A 21,549-nucleotide genomic window follows, 5' to 3' on the forward strand; every position below is an offset into this window, starting at 1 on the left:
GTCACGGCGGTGAGGCCCACCTGCTGTTTCCTAAAACTCGTCATGAGCAAGACACAGAAAGCTAAGCCCAGCATTATGCAAACAAGGAAAAGATTCTACTCTTTATTATATAACAATTTTATTTCATAATTTTACCCATGAAGTATAATTTCATTATAAACTCAAATGAAAAACAAATCCTAAGTTTTAAGAAGCTTAGGAAATAACTTCTTTTTGTAATAATGTTCAGAACTAAGAAGAAACATTTCTTCCTGGACCTCAAGTCTCTGGAACCTATTCAGCCTCTGCTGCTTCTTCCCCTTCTCCACATTCGAACCGCACGAAGTCTACCACAGACACCCCCTGGGGCTGCACATACTGTCCCAGCGTGATAGAGGGATCCAGCAAGTACGGCTGGGACAGCATCTTGGTTTCTGCCTCTCCCCCAGGCTCGTCGTCCAGGGAGCCGACAGACAGAGGGGCCATGCCTACCACGTGCTGGCCGAGGCGGCGGCCCAGGTCTTCCAGGTTCACCTTGCACTCAGACGTCTCGCAGACGACCAGGGCCCCGTACTTCCCCAGCACAAGGTTGTGGAGTGAGGGACTGTGCGTTGCTCCATGGACGTAAGAGCCAACATAGAAGCCAGTGGGCACCTTCACCCATGCAGCGCGCTTAAGAATCATGTTTTCTCCCAGTTTCCCTATAAGAAAACACAAACAAAAACCACACTTCCAGGATATGATGCCTGTGGTGGTACCAAAACACACACAGAGCTGGCCAAGTTTGGGAGACAGGCCTCTGCATTTCCACTGTGATGTGCTATAAGAGGGAGACACATCTTCAGTTTAAAGAGGAAAACGCATGTGTGGGGAGTGGGTGGGGCAACGGAGAGTGCCTCTGTGGAGCGCCAACTCGGTGCCAGGCACGCTCCATTTAACCACATGGGCTATAATGCCACCCAGACCCTGGGCTCGGGTCTCCCTTCTGCCTCTTACCAGCGGTGTGGCCTTAGGCAAGTGACTTAATGACATAACCTCATTTACTAATTTATCAAGTCTTAGAGTCTTCATCGGTAAAAAGGAAATGATGCCACTTCAAATAACCTGAAAGCAGGATTACTAGGAGAAATAAACAATATATATAAAAGCATATTACAGTATTTGGCTCACAGTGAGCACTCAAATGCTGGCTACTGTCATTAAACTTAGGCTTAGACAGCTTAATAACCTACCAGTACAGGTTACATTGCTAATACCTGGCACAGCGGGAATTAAAATTCGGCTCTCCAAAGCAATTACGTATTTTTCCCCCACCGAATTACCATTCCTCCCAAATGTTGCCATAACTGACACAGACATCTCCTGACCACCCACTGTATCAGGGAAAAGTCCACAACTAAAAGCCCCAGAAAATCCGAAACCCTGTGTCATCTGACAGTTTTAACTTCCTCTCAAAAAAAAAAAAAAAAAAGAAATAGAAAGAAAGAAAGAAAAAAAAGGCATTTTCAGAGGTGCTTATGAGAACCAAAAATAGATTACAGTTTCCCCTTTCTCTCAGAATGCTCTACCCACTAAAAGAAGTAGAAATAAGCCAAAAAGTTGGAAGGGGTAGGAGAATAAACAAAGGGGTCTGGATAAATGTCCCTGAATTGGCCATAATTTACATCTAAAAGTCACAAAAGGGGAGAATCCAGAAACCAGAAAGAATCTTACAACAGCTCAAAGCATCTACCCAACAGTTAATTCCCAGAAATTGACAAGGCTGAAATACCCAGTTCTTCCAAAATTTCTTCATAAGCCCCATACCCGGCTGTCTGCCTGGTTTCCTATCTATGACTCACTGAGACATTATACATACTTCAGGACGACTTGATAAAAACGTATGCCTTGACTGGAAATATCAGATGAGCAACACATTCCCAGCAATCTCAAACCCCAGCCTCCCCTCCCCCACTCCATCGAGTGCACCTGGGAAGAAGGCACAACCCCCATGAATCCCACCACAGGGACCCTGGCATGGCTCCCACAGCCAGCGGGCTCTGAAAGACTGTGCCTTCACAAGTTCAGGATCAGATGTTTTTTTAAAAAAGACCAAGTTCCCAAAAATGATGAAGAAGGTGAAATGTTTCCCTATAGCGTAGAGAGAAGTAGTCAACTAGAAGTCACAAGGCATCGCTGCCTAGACATGCTTTGTCTGGTCAGCATAGTGATGCATGCCAAGCGTGGAAATAATTTCAATTAGTTGCAAACAGCTAAAAACTGAGATTTTTGTCCACGAATCTAAATTTTTTTAAAGACACATTAAAGTTCTGGCAACATGGGAACCCCATTCCCCACAGGGTAACAACTGGCGAGAGCTTGGTGATGGCTCCCTTCAGCAGAGCCAGGGCCTGTCAGGGCCCCATGGCTCCTCGACATCTCACACACAACCCACGGAGCGCACTCACATTATGACCTTTTCAGGCACATGAGCTTGCAATTCTTGACCTAGGTTTGGAGGAATACAAAGATACAAAGAGATCCAGTGCTTAGTTTCCAGCTTCCAGAATCCTCACTAACACTCACCAATTGCTAAGGCCAGCTGATCCTTGAGAGAGCCTTCTCTCTCGGGCCCCGCGGGGAGTTCGGAGAGCTCAGAGGAGTTCAAGAAGCCCTACGTGCACACACACAAAAATTGAACATGATCAGTTTTGTGCTACTCAACTTTTTAAAAAACTAGGCAAATATAGCCTATTGCTCAGAAAATGATTTGAGACAACTAAGCATAGATGACATTTTCATTAAGCAAAGGAGGTTAAAAATTGACAACAGGTCATTTCAAAGAGAGCTTATGGGACCAAAACCCGGAGTTCCTAATGCTGTGAGACTTAAAGGTGAAGTTCTCCATCGGATAAAATAGACACTTAGCAGTGCTATGTTTTCTCGAGGAGATATAAGATTTTTAAAAAATTGATAACAGTTCCATTTTTATAAAGACTTTATCACTACACCACCTCCAATTCCATCCCACTCCTATCATCTGGCCTAACTTCTTAAAATATAGTTTCCTAGAAATCAGGAATAATATTTGTATTATCAATCACAAAATTTTGTTGGACTGCATAATGGCACAACCCAAAGGAGGGACTTGGACAACAGCTCACAAAAGTGCACACACTTTCATCCTTTGACCCTGCGATACTGTTTCTAGGGATTTACCCTGACAAGACACTTCTAACAATACGGGCATACATATGCACAATTGTTCAATGAACAATTACTTCTAATCGTAAAATACTGGAAACAGCCTAAATGCCTAAACGTGAAAGAAGACTGGTTGAATAAACCATAGCACAGCCATACAATGATTTGCTATGCTGCTGGGAAAAACGAAAAAAAGGAGAGTTCCATGAGCTGCTATGGAGTATTTCCAGGCTATATTAAGTGAAAAAAGCAAATTAAAAGAGTATAAAAAATTATACCACCATTCTGGAAGAGGTCTTTGTACAAATGTGCTTATTTTTTTGTGAAAAGACAAAGGATAGCCCTGGATGGTGTGGCTCAGTGGACTGAATGCCAGACTGCAAACCAAAGGGTCCCTGGTTCGATTCCCAGTCAGGGCACAGGCCTGGGTTGCGGGTCAGGACCCCAGTAGGAGGTGCTCGAGAGGCAAACACACACTGATGTTTCTCTCCCTCTCTTTCTCCCTCCTTTCCCCTCTCTAAAAATAAATAAATATTTTAAAAGAAAAAAAGACAAAGGAAAACAAAAAACCAATAAAGTTGGTTATCTATAGGAGTGGATAAGAAACGGGGGTAGAAGGGAAAGAAGAGGGAGTAAAGACATCTGTGTGTGTATATTATTATAGTTTTAACTTTCAGAACCTTGTTAATGTGCTCAACATTCAAAAATTAAATTAACACAAATTAAATGAACAGAGGGAGGAAAGAAAACTAATCCAAGTAACTTTCAATACAGTCCTTCGACCATGTATCTTCAATGTAAAGACAAAAAGAATGTCAAAGAGCCCTGACTGGTGTGGCTCAGTTGGCTGGGCATCACTCCACGGAGCAGAAGGTTGAAGTTCGATTTCTGGTCAGGGCGCATGCCTGGGTTGTGGGTCCAGTCCCCAGTTGGGGCACTTACAAGAGGCAACTAATTGATGTTTCTCTCTCACATCAATGTTTCTCTCCCTTTCTCCTTGCCTTCCCCTCTTTTTAAAAATAAATAAGTAAAACATTTAAAAGAAAAAGAACATTAAAGAAACCTTCAACTCCCAAGCAAGTTTGTTATGTGCAGTGGTCAGGTACAGTAACCCTGGAACAATTTGGTATGTAAGATAACATCGAATAAGTAAGTATGTTGCTAGGAGGCAATGTACTCACCATTGTGAGTACTCACAATGTACTCACCATGAGGGAAGATAAGACAGAATGGGGGAAGGAAAGGAAGAACCCTGTGGTGCAGGACCAGCACTGACACACACACACACACACACACACACACACACACCCCTAGCTGTCTGCTAAAAGAACAGAGCAGCAATGACATCTCGGTAGAATAAGAATACCTAATGACCAGACCTTGGTTTCTAAAAACCATTCCCCCACTAAAAGGGATCAGGACTCCTTAGAGAAGTGAACAATTACATTGTTTGGGGCAAGAAAAGTATGACATAAGCCCAGAATATCTCATATACCAAAAAGTAAACAAATATAAAAGAATCCAGGGATAATTTGAGCATCAAGATAAATAATGGATTATACAATAAACTGTAACCTATTTATAAAGAATCCATGAGTCAATGTTGGTACTAAATAAATGGAGAAGTCTTTTTTTCTCACCACAGAATGCCCACTAACAAAATTTATGTAAAAGAAATGACAAGAGTTAGAGAAATAACCATTATGCAACTATCATAGTAGTAACTGATCTGCTAGGAATCATTGATGGATGCTAAAATTATTTGGTAAAGATTTTTGGAAACTGGATGTTTATATATCTCAAAGAATCTCCCATACAGATAAGTTGTTAATTTCAAAGATGAGCATGGTAGCTTTCCAGTGGAGGACTGTGGCAGAAACTACCTTAACCAAGAGATCAGAAACAGCATCCACAATGGAACCAACAGTTATGATGTACCTCCTGATATGATGTTCTGACAGGAGTATAGGATAGTTGATTTACTATTCCTACAAAAATCCATATGCTGAGTCTGACTATGAAGAAACATCAGACAAACCCAAACCGAAGGACATTCTACAAAAATGTCAATGTAATAAAAGACAAAGAAAGGAAACTAAAAAGATGTGACAACTAGAAATCATGATAATAATATGTATGTAAAAACTGATAAAGCACCCAGGCTGGGTGGCTGAGTTGGTTGGAGCATCATCCCATACACCAAAGGGTTGCAGGTTCGACTCCTGGTCAGGGCACATACCTAAGTTGTGGTTTGCTCCCCTGATGAGGCTCATATGGGAGGCAACTGATCATTGTTTCTCTTCCCACTCCCCCTCTTTCTCCCCCTTCCTCTTTCTCTAGGATCAATAAACATATCCTTGCGTGAGGATTTAAAAAAATAAAACTGATAAAGCAAATAAGGCAAAATGTTAACAAATGGTGACTCCAGATAAAAGCCCACCATAGTTTACTGTAGAATACTGACAACTTCTCTGTTTTTTTTTCCCAAAATGAAAGTTTAAAAAATTAAACTAAAGATCAAAAAAGGAAAAAAATAAATAAAGCTAAAGGGACCAAAGTCTCCTGTTACAGATAATGAACCAGAAACACAATAAAAATAACTGAATGGTTCAGGGTTACAAATAGAGTTACTGGCAAAGTCAAGATTCTAATTTAGCCCTGGCTGGTGTAGCTCAGTGGAATGAGCACAGGCCTGGGAACCAAAGGGTCTCTGGTTCAATTCCCAGTCAGGGCACATGTCTGGGTTGTAGACCAGGTCCCCAGTAAGGGGCATTCAAGAGGCAACCATACACTGATGTTTCTCTCCCTCTCTCCCTCCCTCCCTTCCCCTCTCTCTAAAAAAACAAACAAATAAATAAAATAAAAAGAACTTGAATTTATAGTTCAAGTGACTCATCTACTCAATATAATTATAAAAAATAATCTCAACACGATTTTCCATATAATGTCACCATTTAATGCCAGTAACAATTAACATATACCATGAAATCTCAAAAAAAGGAGAAAAAAGGTGGTACTGGACAAAAAAAAAAAAACTGTGTAAGTAATTGGTTCATTTTTGCCTTGACAATAAGGAGGAATCAAAGGCTAACGTCTCATTTCTTCCCTGATCCTTCGATAGACAAGAATATCCTTATTCTCCTAAATTGGGCCTTCTCCAATATCTTTATTTGAGAATCCTTTCCTTAGGTCATTCTAGATTCCTGCATACAAATCTGCACTGATTTGACTGACTCCACCCCACTGGCATTCACTCATTCACTTAACACAGATTTACTGAGCCTCAACCAAGTGCTAGGCCCACTTCTCTTTCACCAGAGATACAGTAGTGAAAAGCCAAATTCCCTGCCTCATGAAGCTTGTGTTCTATTGGTAAAGACCGACAACATACAAATAAATAAAATGTAATATACAATAAACACTGTAACAAAAATTGTTAAGTGAAAAACCACAGATTTTTAATTTACTTACTGAGTTAATAGAGCCACAGAAGGAAGGGTACACCTCTACAAAAAGGTAACATTTAAGCAGAGACATGAAGTAAGGGAGACCTGAGAATGTCTGAAAAAAGGGAACAATAAAAACCCTAAGGGGGAAGAGGGGCAGGGTGGTAAGGGTGGAACAAACCCAGCATGTTGGAGGCCCAAAAACTCACCTTACTGTATGTGGACAGCTGATCCTTCAGGCTCTGACAATGCAACATGGTTCCCAGGGCTACTTGCTGGACCAACTGTTGAAATTTGAGGTTTCTTGAAACAAAATCTGTCTCACAATTTACCTGTAGGAATAAGTTGATATTGTTGTATAAGCTATTTACTGATAGTTTCCAAAAGTGCCTTAAGGTTGGAGAGTAAACCAAGGTAATGACAGACAAGCAGTAGACTCAACAAAGCAGAAATAAATGACTCTAGCCCTGGCCAGCATGGCTCAGTTGGTTGGATGTCATCCTGCAAAGTAAAAAGTCTCCAGTTTGATTCCCGGTCAGGTGGCACATGCCTGGGTTGCACGCCAGGTCCCTGGTTGGGGCAGGTGCGAGGCAAGCAATCAATGTTTCTTTCCCACATTGATGTTTTTCTTCCATTCTTTCTCCCTCTCTTCCCTCTCTTTAAAAATAAATAAATATCTAAAAGAAAATTTTAAGAAAGAAAGAGCCCCAAAATTCTAAGCCTGTAGCTTCCTTCCAAGCTTGAGACCAAAAACTGAATGAAGTTATTTCTGCTGTGTCCCTTAGTTAGCAACGGCCTGTACAGTCAGAGGATGGTTCCATAATGTCCCCCAAGGACCCACTACAAGTTTGCCGCTTTGCCTATGGCTACATGCCATAATCAACTCATTCTCCAGCCTCCACCAAGTACAAACCAGTTTTGTTATCAGCTTATTTTATCTCCTTCTCTCACTCTAAACTCTAATCCACCTTTCTGATTCTTCATCAGTTGTGGCCCTGAAACCCCTATAACAGCTACTCTCTATCCATCAACTAATTAATATAATTCCTAGCTTTAGAATCAAACTAGTCCAGGAAGCAATCAGTTCCAAGGTGTAAGGCTACATGAAACTCACAATTAGGAGTACTATTCCAGACTGCTAGGCCTTTTCTCATCAACACATATGTGCATTTCTAAACTTAAATGAATCCATAGCTAATAATTGTGGTCTCATGGGTTTAAACTCAACTACCCTTTATGGTTCTCAAACACCTTTTCTCTTTTTAAGATTTTATTTATTTTTAGAGAGAGGGCAAGGGAAGGAGAAAGAGAGGGAAAGAAACATCAATGTGTGGTCGCCCCTTGCACGTCCCCTATTGGGGACCTGGACTGCAGCCCAGGCATGTGCCCTGACTAGGAATTGAACCAGCAACACTTCAGTTCACAGGCTAGCACTCAATCCACCGAGTCACACCAGCTAGGGCTCAAACACCTCTTCTTTAAGAACACAAAGAGCCCTCACCAGTGTGGCTCAGTTGGTTGGGCGCCCTCCCACAAAAGTGAAAGGTCACATGTTTGATTCCTGGTCAGGGCACATGCCTGAGTTGCAGGTTAGGTCCCCAGTTGAGGCGTATAAGAGAGGCAACTGATTGATGTTTCTCTCCCTCTCCTTCGTTCTCCCTTCCCCTCCCTTTAAAAATAAAAATAAAATCTTTAAAGAAAGAAAAAAAGCAAAGAATCTACCACAAAGCCTTATACTGAAGGGACGGCCCTTTTGCCACAGGAATGGCCATTCATGGTATCTGGAATTCTGACAACTCACCTCTACTAACACAGTTGTGTTTTCTTCCTGCAGCAGCCCAATCAGGCCTTCTTTAGTCTTCCTGCCATGAAGCTTGGCAGCTTTGCTCCAGCCCTCCTTCTGGGCCTGTTCATGGAGCCAGCTCTCTGCCTATAAATTGAGAAGAAACAGGGCAGATGACAAAGTTAATAGAATTTAAAGTTGAATGGGACTCTAAAATATGTTCAGGTCCCCTGACTCCTTCTGCTTCTCTTCAATCCCATAATAGAAACTGAAGTAATCTATCGTTTACTACACAGGTGGCAAACACAAGGCCCACAGGACAAATCCAGCCCTCCACCTTGTTTTACCCAGGCCAGCACCTTGTTTCTACCCAGAGCACCTCCGAGCCCTCCCTTAACTGTTATGGAGTAGTTACATTTATACAGTCCTAAAATTACATTCGGCCCTTTGAGGGCAAGGAGAGGCTGATGTGGCCCCCGGTGAAAATGAGTTTGATGCCCCTATACTGGCAGCCTACCACTAAATGTCAAATTCTACCTGGTGTTTTGGATAAGCTTAATCTTCACAACAACCTTATGGAGCAGACAGTAATATTTTCATTTACAAGAACAATGCACCTCTGAAAGATTAAGTAAGGTGTCCAAGGTCACAGGGTTAGTGGGAGGGCACCATGATTTTAGTCCTGGTCGGTCTGACTCCAAAGCTCACACAGCCCTTTCAGCTCCAAGCCGCAGGAAACAGCATTACAGTTTGCAAAATGGAATAAGGTTTGTTAACCCTGGGATCCTGAGTCAACTGCTTCCTCCTTACACGGAGTCAAAGGCTGAGGTGGTCATTTAAGTCAGAATCCTACGTAGAGGTCAGCCCTTAGGGAATACTAGACAGCAATCTCCCTGAGACAGACTCGGCCCTAGTACCCGCCCAGCTCCATTCCCAGCCTCCCACACACCTGTTTGAGATCCCCGCCACAAGTGTCCAGAGCCTTCTTGCAGTTTACAAAGGAATAGCCCGTTTTTCGCCGCAGCTTCATGAGGAGCTCCTTGCTGGAGGCCGAGGAAGACAGCCAGGGCCCTGCGTGAAATGTGTGCCATAGCTGGGGCGACTGCAGCGGAAGGGGCCCTGCCTGGATCGGGTGAGAAGAAAGGGATGAGAAGCAGAACGCAGCGAGGCGCTCCGGGGCAGAAAGCACGTGCGCGTGGAGGCGACCTCAGGAGGGACTGGGGGCCCGGGCAAGGGGGAAAGGCAGCGCACGGGAGCTGGACCGCGAAGAGGCAATGGGGGGGGGGGGGGACGGAGTCCGAAAGGGGGTCGGAGGTAGGGGCGCACGGGAGACCTGCAAGGAAAGCACGTCGGTGCAGGGACCGAGACCCTTCACCGGGGAGCTCCCCGTCCGCGCGAAGAGGTGGAAGCGCATTGACCGTAACAGCAACATCTCCCCAGCCGCCGTAAACTGCCGCGGGGCCGGCAGGCTACTGAGGCCCGGCCTACGGCAGGGCGGCGGGGCCAAACTTCTCCACCGGAATGTGCCAACCGGGATATCGCCACCTGCCGGCCGGAGGGAGCACACTCTCCTCCCTCGCTTGGCTTTATTGAGCTGGGAGGCAGAATTGTTCCCGGGTGAAATAGGAAACCAGGAGGCAAAGTCGTCACAAAATAACAATACGAGACCTGCGGTAACACTTCGTTTCTTTATTTCCAATGTTCTTTCATATTCATTAACCATTTTTGACTCAAGACAAAATTGTGAGGTAGGTGGATGGATCCAGAAATTTGCCAAGGGTTGCCTAGGGAGGTGGGGGCTCGGTCCCGTCAACAAACCCAATAAATATTTGTTTAAATGAGCAAACTATTTGTTGAACACTACGGTGTGCCAGAAACTGTGCCAAAGCTTCAGGGAATTAGAAATAAGTAAACCACAGCCCTACGCTCCAAAGTAATCTAATGGTGAGAAAATAGGGAGCAGACATCTGACTACACAAGATAAGGTAAGTCTCATAAGATGAACATTTAAAGGGTGTTAAAGGAGAAAGAAATCACATCCAAACATAAGGGTCAGAAAAAGCTTTTTTTCAGAATAAAGACTAAGAGTAATGAAGATTCTGACAAACACAAATAGACCTTTCAGAAAGGGAATCATCAAATAGAATGAAGAAAGAAGTCAGGGAATCTTGGTGTACATTTAGGGAACAAAGAATAGACCTTTTATAATTTGGCCCAAGGTTGCAATACATTTTAAAAATCAGCAGGAAATGAAATCAAGGGTAATTTGGGATTACACAGGATAGACTGAGTACCAAGCAGAGGAGCTTATTCTTGCTTCTGTAGGCAATAGCAGAAGGTAATCAGGGCTGATTTTAGAAAATCACAAGAGTTAGAGGCCTGGAGGCCAGAGGAAGTGATATGTGGCCCAAGGAGTAAGGATAGCCCCAACCAGAGTTACTACAGTGGGAAGAGAAAAGAGGTGAAGGCAAAACACATTGGGAAGGAAGGGCTGACAAGACTTGGAAACCTAGATAAAAATCAGACGAACAACCTAGTACTTAGTGATCAAGGCCCCAACTCCAAAAAGGATGAAGAAACTATAGGCCAAAGGATAGCTCTGCTGCCTATCCCCAGCTCCAGGCCTGGGAGGACTTGACCCAGTCAGAGCCACAATCCCACCAGAGTGTCTCTAGAAGCAAGAAGTGAGTGGTCTGGGACTTCTTACTTCTCAACACCCGAACAAAAGCCTGCGTTCTTTGGATGCAGAAGAGATCTTTAATGCTCATGTTTCTTTCCCTTTAAAAAATATTCCAGTAGAGCCCTGGCTGGTGTGGCCCAGTTGGCTGGAGCGTCTTCCTTCAATTCTCGGTCAGGGCACATACATAGGTTGTGGGTTCCATCCCCAGTCCAGGGACATATGATACCTGGTCCAGGAGTGTGCAGGAGGCGGCGAATCAATGTTTCTCTCACACCTATATTTCTCTCTCTCCCTTCCCCTCTCTCTAAAATCAACAACAACAACAACAACAAAATGCCCTTGGGTGAAGATAAAAAATATTCCAGTAGAATCTGGCAAAAAAAAAATCTATTCTGTATAAAAAGACAACAGGACTGGAAGTGATCAACGACAGTCTCTCTGCGGTCACTGCTCTTGCATCCCACTTACCTTCCCTTTCCCTACTGAAAACCCTGGCTATCCTCCCATCATCCTTTGCTGAGAACAAGAGCCGGGAACTTCCTTTCTGCTCTAACCCAGTGCTGCTGGGGCTCAAGGATTCCTAGCAAGCAGGCACCTCCCTGCATCAACCCAAAAGTATCTGGGAGAACTAAGAGGGAAGGAGAAAAGAGAAAAGTAAGGGAAATCCATCCTTTTTGGTCCTCATGTTCCTGGCTTTGAAGATACGGCCATTTCTTCATTTAGACAAGGAGTTTGGAGAAGAAGGGTGACATCAAGCAGGTCTTGGTTCCCTGTGCTTGGCCCTATAGATGTTGACATTTTCATCCTCATCCCGCTGGGCCAGCTCCAGCTGGAAATGCTGGGGCAGGAGGTGCTGAAAGAAGCTCTCTGTCCCATGCTCCTCTCTCATCTTGGAGGCCAGATAGATGGTACCTTGGGGCCCACACAGGTGTTGGAGGGTCCCCAGCAGCAGTGGAAAGGTGGGCTGCAGATACACGATATCAGCCCCCAGCACCAAGTCATAGTCGCCAGGGAAGACATGTTGATCGATCCCCCAGGACAAGGCACAGACCCGGGCCCGGCCTCCAGCTGGCACATTGGCCTGGACGTTGCCCTGGATCTGTTCTAGGGCCAGGGGCAGGTCAGTGATGGTAACATCCCCCCCTGAGAAAGAGGAAGGAGAAGAAATGCAAGTCAGTGGGACCAACAAAGGGGTCTCAGCTCTTGCCCAGAAGGTCCAGAGACCTCAAGGCCTTGAGGACAATGTCTTGACAGACCAAAGTCCACCCTTTGGCTTTTAGTTGCCCTAACCTCCATCTTACCCACTGCCATTCTCATTACTCTACATTCTACAACATCAACATTCTCTCTGAGCTAATCTTCAACCCCTCTGCTCAAAACACAACAGTCACATGTCAGCAGAAGCCTAGGAGGCACTAAGCTGGAGAAGGGCTATGCACCCACCCCTTCCTGACAGACCAGCTTTCAGGAGTCTGGAATGCTTCCCAGAAGATGTGACCTCAGTGAGCCTTAAAGGACAAGTCAGAGTTAGTCAGGTGGTGCTTTCCAAGCAGAGAACAGGGAGTGCAAAGGCCTGGTGGTGAGACAGCATGGAGTATTCAAGGAAGGCTGGACCTTAGATATGTGAAAGGGAGGAGAAAAGTGTCAAGACATGAGAGTAAAGAGAAAAAATGATTATGACATGCTAAAGAGAGCTGGGCTTGATCCTGAACTGAGGGCAATTGGTTTTAAATGTAGAAGTAGGGGGTGAAGATAACCATATTAGCATCTCAGAAAGCTTCGTTTACATAGTAAATACATGTATTGAGCATCTAAGTTCTGGGAATACAGTGGTGAGCAAGAAAAAACCTCAGCCTTCCTAGAGTTATCCTACAGGCAGAGACACACTAAGTATTGCAAAACTCTTTAATCATAACCATGATGACCATTAAGAATTCATTCATTCAGTCCTGGCTGGTGTGGCTCAGTGGACAAAATGCTGGCCTGAGAACCAAAGGGCACTGGTTCGATTCCCAGTCAAGGTACATGTGTGGGTTGCAGGCCAGGCCCCCAGCAGGGGGTAGACGAGAGGTAACCACACATTGATGTTTCTCTCCCTCTCTTTCTCCTTCCCTTCCCCTCTCTCTAAAAATAAGTAAATAAAATCTTTAAAAAAAGAATTCATTCATTTCTATTTATTATGTGCCTATATGCCAGGTGCTGAGAATACCACAGTAAACCAATCTAGATGAGAATCCCTCTGCTCATGGAACTTACAGTCTGGTGACAAGAAACAGACAACAAACACAACACATAAAATACATTGTACATCAGATGGTAATAAGTGCTCTTTTGAATGAAGCATCAGGCAGGGAAGGAGAGGAAGAACGGCTTGAGGGACAGGCAGAGGATATAATTTTCAGTGGGATGGTTAGGGAAACCCTTACTGAGGAGATAGTTTGGGCAAAGACCTAATGGAAGTGATGGAACAAACCACTTGGACGTTTCAGGCTAAAATGACCAAATGAGGGACCAGTGCGTGCAAAAACCTTGAGGCAGGAGTGAACCCGGCAGGCCTAAGGAGCAGCAGGAAGGCCTCCAGCTGGAGCAGAGTAAGTGAAGGAGATGAAAGCGAGCACCAGATCCTAACCAGGGCCTTTTCAGGAGACTATAAGAAATCTGACTTTTTATCTGGGTGAGATAACGAGCTACTGGATAATTTTAAATGGAAGAATGGCATACACTCAGTTACACTTTTAAAGGATCACTCTGGCTGCTGGGATGAGAACAGGCAGCAGAGGGGCGGGGTCAGAAGCAAGGAAACCAGTTAGGAGGTAGCTGCACTGACCCCAGTGAGGTGATGGTGGTTTGAACCAGGGCAGTAGCAATGTCTGTCTAAGAAATGGTTGGATCCTGAATATATGTTGAAGGTAGAGCCAACAGAATTTGCTGACAGATTAGATACAAAATATTAGAGAAATCGAGCCTGGTACCAATTTGGCCTGACAACTGGAAGACTGAATTGCCATTCATCTAGATGAGGAAGACCTTAGGAGGAGCAGGACTGGACAGGAAGATCATGAGTTTGTCTCTGGACACATTAAGTGTGAGATGTCCATCAGACAAGCACATACTATCCGAGTAGCAGGAGGTCACACAAACAAGTCTGGAGGTGAAGAAGGACAAATCCTCATAGAAAGGGTATTTAAATCCATGACATGATGGGACTGCTTGGGAGTGACTGCAGACAGCAAAGGGAAGAGCTCACAGCACATCTTCTGAGCCCTGGGGCACTCAAATCTCCAGTTGTGAGGATGAAAAGAAACCAACAAAGGAGAATGGAAAAGCAAGGTGGGCAGAAACTAGAAGTGTGGCACCCTGGAAACCAAAGGAAATGCTTCAAGGAGGAAGGAATGCCAAATCCTACAAAGTTAAGAAAAGTGGGCTCATAACTGACTCCTGTGTTTAATCGCATGGAGTTGGATGTGAAGCTCACAGCTTTGACTAGAACAGCTCGAGTGGATGGGGCATGGGGTGGGGGCAGAGCTGTCTACTTGACATGGATTGAGGAAAGAACAGGAAGAGAGGAACCCTTGAGGAATTTTGTTGTAGAAGAGAAATGGCATGGTACCAGGAGGGATAAGTAGGATGTAAAGTTCTTCTGAAGTAGGAGAAATTGCAGTGTATTTATGTGCATTATACACACACAGAGAATGATCAGAGAGAAGGAAAATCTGATAATGCATGAGAGACGTGGGAGGAGAGGTGTTTGCTGGAACAATGTCTTGGAGTAGATGAGAAGGCTTGATTTCTCTTGACAAGTGGAGGGCTTGACCTTAGCCAGGAGCATAGCATTCAGTCATGGCACACACACAACAGGAGAGAAGGCAGCACACAGGCCCGGATGCAGAGGTTAGGTGAGCAGAGGTTCTGATAGGAATATGTGGACTTTTTCTATGAGAAAATAGAAGCAATCAGAAGAGATCGAAAACAAAGTCACCAGCTGAGATTAAAGACCAGAGAGGAAGCATTTGGAGGTTTGAAGGGTAAGAAGGTACAAATCAGAAGTTTAGGAGAAAAAAATAAGTGATTGAGGGAGGTGTAATAGGCTAGCTGGGTAGCATTTAAGGATGCACCTGTGGTTAGTAACAACACATTTAAAATGAAACCAGTCAGCACAGTTGTGTATACACTAGGAGGGCCCAAGCTATCCTGGGAATGGCTGCGTCAAGGAGGCCTTCCCTTGGAAGTGATATGGAGCTAAACAGTAAAGAATGCATATGTATTAACCAGCTGTACAAGGATTTCAGACACAGAGTGTGGCCTGTGTGAAGTCTCCAAGGAAGGGAACACCAAGATAGACTTGAGGCCCTGGCTGGGTAGTTCAGTTGGTTAGAGCGTCATCCCGATATACCAAGGTTGTGAGTTCAATCCCCAGTCAGAGCACATACAAGAATCAGCCAGTGAATGCATAAATGGATGGAACAACAAATCGATCTTTCTCTTTCTCTTTCTATTCCTCTCTCTCCCTCCAAAATCAATAAATTGGAAAAAAAAAAGGACAGACTTGAGGAACTGAAAGAAGGGTAATAGGTAGCACAAGGCATACAGGAAGGGGAGGGAGAGGCACAGAAAGAGGCTAGAGAGGGAGGCAGGGCATTAGAGGCTACACTGAACGTGTTAGCTCTATCCTGAAAGCAACAAGAAGCTACTGAAAGATGGAATGGCAGGTGATTCCAGTCACATTTTTAAAAAGATCACTCTGACTGCTAGGTGGAACAGACAGAGGTCTCGGTGGCGAAAAGGAGTCAAAGCAGGAAGACCAGTTTGACCAACTGTGGCAGTTTCTGCCAATAATGGTGGTGCCATGGGCTGGGGAGCTGTCAGTGTCCACAGAAAAACATGAGGTTTAAGAGATTGATAGGAGATAAAATCAATGGGACCTGAATAATGGGTATGGGGTTGAGAAAATGAAATGCGTCCAAGGTGATTTCTAGGTTTTCCACTAGGCAGTGGTTTGATTCACTGCGATGGGGAAGTCTGAGGTTTGGGGAAGGTCAAGTCTGGGGACACCAAACTTCCCCATCTGAAAGCTCTCATGAAAATCCAGGGAAGAGATGGCAGCAGCCTGAGCTAGAGATGGTGGGAAGAGTTCTCAACTGGGGAGCATTAAGGACACATGACCCATAGGATTGGCTGATTGCTAGGATGGGAGGGGAGAGGGTAAGGAACAAGATGACAGTCACACTTCTGGCTTGGCAGCTGAACAGGGTTCAAAGGAGGAGAAACCAGCCTAGGAGCAAGTGAAAGTAGGTGTTCCCAACCATATTACTTGTCCTCCTCCCACTTTAGCATAACTACCCAATTCTTATTCACCCATCCTTCATGGAAAACTACTGCTGACACTCCTTCAGTCCCTTTTGAGCCTGCTAAGTTCACACTGTTCACCTCTTTCCCTCCTGACAGATCTTCTCCTTGGATTCCAAGGAGTCAAGGGAGACATGGCCAAAGTATGTCTGCAGGCGCTGTGCACACCTCACCAGGGTTCTTGTACTGTAACACCCTCCCTGTCTTCCCCACTAGACCATGAGCTCCTTGAGGAGAGGAAATCTGTCTTACTTGTATTTTAATGACCTAGCATGACTCCTGGCACACAGAAAATTCCAAATACATGTTGGCCAAATGAATAGAAGAACGAGAAAATCCTGCCTTTGGGAAGATATCCCTGAATATTAACCTAGTCGTGTCTCTCCAAACCAGGACATGTTCATTTGCATTTCCAGGGAGATGACATCATAAGTGTTTTTAAATGAGTGTTTCCTGTGTAAGGTTTTGCCCTATCGGATTATAAATTAAGGAACTGTTTCCTTTGTAGTTTTCGGTTCTTGACAAAAAGTGAAGCAAAGTTTTTACTTTTTCCTTTCCCAAGTGTGTGGTACCTAATTCCTACCCTACTTCCCACAAAACACATCCTATCCCTCAGAAACTCTTAAGCTTTCTCCCAAGCGATCAAAACCTTAAAAATCTAAAAAAAAAAAATACTCATAATAAAGTTATAAAACCTTCATTAGGGTTTAATACCCACAAGTTACTTTCACACACACAAAAAATTTCTTTTGTTAAGGCCTACCAGGTTTTTATATTCTGCTCCCAAATAAACGACCTTGCGGGCTCTGACAGCCAATGAGCCCTGCCTGCCACACAAAGCAGGCAGGAAAAAAAGTTTGTTAAAAGAAAAAAAGGTGTTGTTCAGGTCCCAAACCATTCCCCACTCTCAAGAATCCAAAAAGTGACGATTTCTCCACACCCCCGTTCCCCCAACCCTCTCCCGCCACAAAGCTCACGCACCCTGCAGCGCCGCCAAGATCCCCACGATGCCGGTCCCCGCGCCTAGTTCGATCACCTTCTTGTCTCGGAAATCCACATTTTGATTTTCGAAATAGTTGCACAGGGTCAGAGCCTATAGGAGAAAAAAAGAGGGGCGGGGGGGGGTGTGGGAGACAGTCGCGGGGGAGCTCCATATGGCAAAGGGAGAGTCTGGGGTCTGGATCTCCCGCGGATCCTCGCCCAGGGCCACCCACTCCTCACCGCATCCCACACGCGCGCTGCCACCCCAAGGCGGGACCCGAAGTTCTGCGTGATGCTCAGTACGTGCCCACAGAAACGGAACCGGCTCTTCTCCGAGTAAGAGTCAGCGAAGAGCCCGACCTCCCGCGGGAACACCGATTCGGGCTCGGAGGCTGGATCTGGGCGAAGATCCCCCATCTGGCCCAGAGAGTTCGGGGGGCGGTAGCGGGCCCTGGGATCCCGGATCTGGAGCTGGACGGGGGTTGAGGGACCTCGGGCCGTCTCGGCTGCCCCGTGGCACCGAGCCCCGCCTCCCTGAGTTCGCTCTCCTTCCTCCAGTTTGACTTCCTGGAGGTGGAATGAGGAGCCAACCTCCCGCTCCGGTCCCCAGCCCACACACGACAGGGCTCACCCCAGACCAGGCAGATCAGACCCGGCAGTCCTGTCCGAGATCGGGAAAGAGGGGAGCGGCGCGAGGTTTAATTCTACCGTAGGAAGTGGGGTCTCCAGACCTCTTTTACCTGCGCGATGCACGGCTTCCTGCACCCAGAATGGTGACCCAGGCTGGCCGACGCAGGCTGTGGAAGGAGGTTGGGTGCCGGTTCCGGTGTGGCCACCCGGGTTACACACTTACGGGGCCGAGGCGCCTCGCCGCACCGGCCCCCTCGGGTCCACCCGGCCCGGCCCCGCGGAATTCTCTCCTGGGTCTTTAAGGGGTGGGGTCTGTTTGATGCGTCATCGTTGTGCGCCGCAGACGGCGGTCTCCACGTGGGTTCGGTGGAGACGCTCCCGCGGAGGATCATGGCGGGGGCCCAGGCCCTGCAGCCGCAGAAGCGCTACTATCGACAACGTGCTCACTCCAACCCCATGGCGGACCATACGCTGCGCTAGTGAGTGAGCAGGGCAGGAAGGAGGGCGGAATACTCAGAATGGCCCAAAGCCACCCGGAGAGCGATCTTACTGGGACGGTTGGGAAAGCACAGGATAGCCCCGGGAGGGTGGGCAGGGTCCGGTGCATTTGGCAGTGGGCGGGGTTGGCGGGGGCGTGGCGTCCTGGCCAGGTCTGCGAGGCGGTGCAAGTCTAGCTGGAGAAAAATTGTTGCTGAGACTGAAGTAATGGTGGCAGAATGCCCTTTACAACTTAAGGTTTCCTTTGTCGGATTTAATAAAAAGACAAACACCCAATGCCGCCCTCACCTTACACCATCCTCTTCGCGCACAGCACGTGAACAAAGTAAGATCCCAGTGCCTTAGACAGCCACTCTGTGGGAGAAGGGGAACTTGTGCCCAACCAGAGTCACATCAACCCCTAATTACGGAGATGGGCGGGTCTGCAATCATGGGCCTCATGATGGGCCTGTGATTCACAAGGTGGTTTCCACTTTGCCTGCCTCCCAGAGGGCAGTGGGCCCGCTGTTGCAGAATTTTTGAGAAACCCTCGCAACTACTTCACACTCTTACCATCCACCCACGCACATGAAGTACTACTTCTGCTTTGGTATGGCCAGCTTTTTCATATTTCTCACGTCTTCTCCCCAACAGCCCTGTGAAGCCAGAGGAGATGGATTGGTCTGAGTTATACCCAGAATTCTTCGCTCCACTGACTCAAAATCTGAGCCACGATGATCCAAAGGATAAGAAAGAAAAGAGAGCTCAGGCCCAAGTGGAGTTTGCAGACATAGGCTGTGGCTATGGTGGCCTGTTAGGTAACATTCTGTCTGGCCCTTTCTCTGGACAGGGCGAAGCAGTGCCTAGGTTCTGCCACCTCAGCAGTTTGGTGGGGGCCATAGTTGGCCTTTCCCCTTCGGACCCAACACTGGTGCTATGACGTCAGTGTGGAGTGTCTTCACCTTCCCTCTACTCTGGGTCTGTGGCCTTTGCCCTGGAGAAGGGAGGGGGCTGCCTCAAATGCCTCTTAGAACTTAGGTTGTCCAGTCTGGCCTTGCCCCTGGCTCCAGTCACTGCGTGAGCCATTTCACCTGCCAAGTGTCGGGTCAGTGAGCTGTTAAGCACAAGCATCAGAGATTAGCCAGTGTGGCCAGTGATCCTGAACTGACTTTCTCAGGGATTCCACCACTCCCCCCTTCCTCACCAGAGCTCATTCCTGCTGCTCCACTCTCCTGTTGTTGAGTTCCTCTTGTATTGTCTATATTGCCCCAGGTGTGCTTGCTGAGCCACTTCTCTATTTTTAATTCTCCTCCAAGAGATGAGGGCATGACGGAGATGAAGAGTGTGATACTTGGTGGCAGAAACTTTGGTTCAAGTTCCAGTTCTCTCCTTAGCTTTGTGACCTTAAGCATTTCTGACCCTCAGTTTCCTCATATTCACAACTTACCACAGATCACCAAGAGTATTAAATGAGAGAATGTGTAAGAATATTAAAGCACTTGCAGATATACATGTACTCCCAGGCCCTCCCACTTCCAGTTCTGGCGACAATTTTTGAATCTCCCCAACCTTCTCCAACGTAGAAGCATCCATATAGACATTTCTCTGCCCACACTTGCCATTCCTGTTTTGGTGGTTGCAAACTGAAGTTTCCTTTCCTTTATTGACTCCTTTGAAGTTCCTGCAGTATGAGGTCAATGATTCCATTCCTATTTCTGTGCCTAGTGGAACTGTCACCGCTGTTCCCAAACACGCTGATTCTGGGTCTGGAGATCCGGGTAAAGGTCTCAGACTATGTACAGGACCGGATTCGAGCCCTACGAGCAGCTCCTGGAGGTGGCTTCCAGAACATCGCCTGTCTCCGTAGCAACGCCATGAAACACCTTCCCAACTTCTTCTACAAGGGCCAGGTGGGGAGGGGCCCTGGGGGATTAGGCTGGCAGGAAGGTGAGACATGGAGGCCAGGCTCTCACCACCCAGGCAATGCATGTCTGTCTCACAGCTGACAAAGATGTTCTTCCTCTTCCCTGACCCACATTTCAAGCGGACGAAGCACAAGTGGCGAATCATCAGTCCCACATTGCTGGCAGAATATGCCTACGTGCTGAGAGTTGGGGTGAGTTGAGAGTGGGAAGGAGGGTGGGGTGAGTGACCTCTTCAGGGACCTTACACTAAGAATTCAATGGGAATACATTCCATTATCTCACTGCTCAATTGCATGTAGCCCTCTCCTCCCCCTACCCCCGATTTTGCCTATTCAGGGGCTGGTGTATACTATAACTGATGTGCTGGAACTACATGAATGGATGTGTACGCATTTTGAAGGGCACCCCTTGTTTGAGCGTGTACCTGTGGAGGAGCTGGTAAGTTGGGGGCCTACAGGAAATTGTGAAGACACAGGCCCATTCCAGAGAGTGGTTCAATATTCTTTGAACCCAGCTCAGTGACAAGAGGATGGGATGGGAGTCTTGGGGCCAGAGGTGGGCAAGAACTTATTGGACCCTTCTCTCAGAGTGAAGACCCCATTGTTGGACATTTGGGCACCTCAACCGAGGAGGGAAAGAAAGTTCTACGCAATGGAGGAAAGAATTTCCCAGCCATCTTTCGAAGAATACAGGATCCCACCCTCCAGGCGGTGACCCTCAATCCTACTCCTCCTGGTCACTGACTGCTTACCTTGCTTTATCTGGACTCCATATTCCAGGAACTAGAAAGAAGATCAGCCCCCCTGGACCTTCCCAGCTGAGACTGTTGGGGCTCAGAGGCAACAGTCTCTCAAAGAAGTTGGGGAACTGCCCAAGGCCAAACCCTGGTTTTCACAAATATCCTTGCTTCCTCTCACCTTCCTGACCCTCTATGGCTTTCAGAAAGCAGAGGAAGCTGACCAGGAAGGTCAGAAGACCGAGGACCAGAAGGGATGCTTGGGAGGGTGTGGGGTCTTGCCCTCCATTAGCACTTCCTTCTCCCTCTGGGATCTCTGTCTCAAGCGAGGAATACAGTTCTCCACTGTCCATCTAAACTGCCTGCTAGGCTCAAATCACTTG

The 21,549-nt window shown here is 46.4% G+C and overlaps 3 protein-coding genes and 1 non-coding gene across 5 annotated transcripts; 2 read left to right on the forward strand and 2 right to left on the reverse strand.

The window, feature by feature from the left end:
- Positions 1–101: 101 nt before the first annotated feature.
- On the reverse strand, positions 102–9,835 carry TSFM (Ts translation elongation factor, mitochondrial). The gene is made up of 6 exons (XM_028532640.2): positions 9,767–9,835; positions 9,341–9,514; positions 8,410–8,538; positions 6,818–6,940; positions 2,545–2,632; positions 102–680 (listed from the first exon to the last, which is right to left on the reverse strand). Exons 1-6 carry the CDS (start codon positions 9,821–9,823, stop codon positions 274–276), a joined length of 978 nt encoding a protein of 325 aa, XP_028388441.1. The 5' UTR covers positions 9,824–9,835; the 3' UTR covers positions 102–273.
- On the reverse strand, positions 220–17,963 carry EEF1AKMT3 (EEF1A lysine methyltransferase 3). The gene is made up of 8 exons (XM_036018733.1): positions 17,639–17,963; positions 17,399–17,510; positions 9,725–12,214; positions 9,341–9,514; positions 8,410–8,538; positions 6,818–6,940; positions 2,545–2,632; positions 220–680 (listed from the first exon to the last, which is right to left on the reverse strand). Exons 1-3 carry the CDS (start codon positions 17,813–17,815, stop codon positions 11,823–11,825), a joined length of 681 nt encoding a protein of 226 aa, XP_035874626.1. The 5' UTR covers positions 17,816–17,963; the 3' UTR covers positions 220–680; positions 2,545–2,632; positions 6,818–6,940; positions 8,410–8,538; positions 9,341–9,514; positions 9,725–11,822.
- On the forward strand, positions 2,789–2,917 carry LOC114514259. The gene has a single exon (XR_003685985.1). It is a non-coding gene; the product is annotated as a small nucleolar RNA SNORA25 (small nucleolar RNA).
- A 33-nt stretch (positions 17,964–17,996) lies between the features above and the next one.
- METTL1 (methyltransferase like 1) lies at positions 17,997–21,539 on the forward strand. 2 transcript variants are annotated; one of them, XM_028532205.2, is made up of 6 exons: positions 17,997–18,507; positions 19,160–19,323; positions 20,231–20,415; positions 20,508–20,621; positions 20,767–20,868; positions 21,018–21,539. In XM_028532205.2, exons 1-6 carry the CDS (start codon positions 18,419–18,421, stop codon positions 21,171–21,173), a joined length of 810 nt encoding a protein of 269 aa, XP_028388006.1. In that variant the 5' UTR covers positions 17,997–18,418; the 3' UTR covers positions 21,174–21,539. The 2 variants fall into 2 exon arrangements, with proteins under 2 accessions (XP_028388006.1, XP_028388007.2); XM_028532206.2 differs by having other exon boundaries at positions 20,550–20,621.
- The last annotated feature ends 10 nt before the right edge of the window (positions 21,540–21,549 follow it).

This window comes from Phyllostomus discolor, chromosome 2 (assembly GCF_004126475.2).
Source record: "Phyllostomus discolor isolate MPI-MPIP mPhyDis1 chromosome 2, mPhyDis1.pri.v3, whole genome shotgun sequence".
In the NCBI taxonomy this organism is placed as follows: domain Eukaryota; kingdom Metazoa; phylum Chordata; class Mammalia; order Chiroptera; family Phyllostomidae; genus Phyllostomus; species Phyllostomus discolor.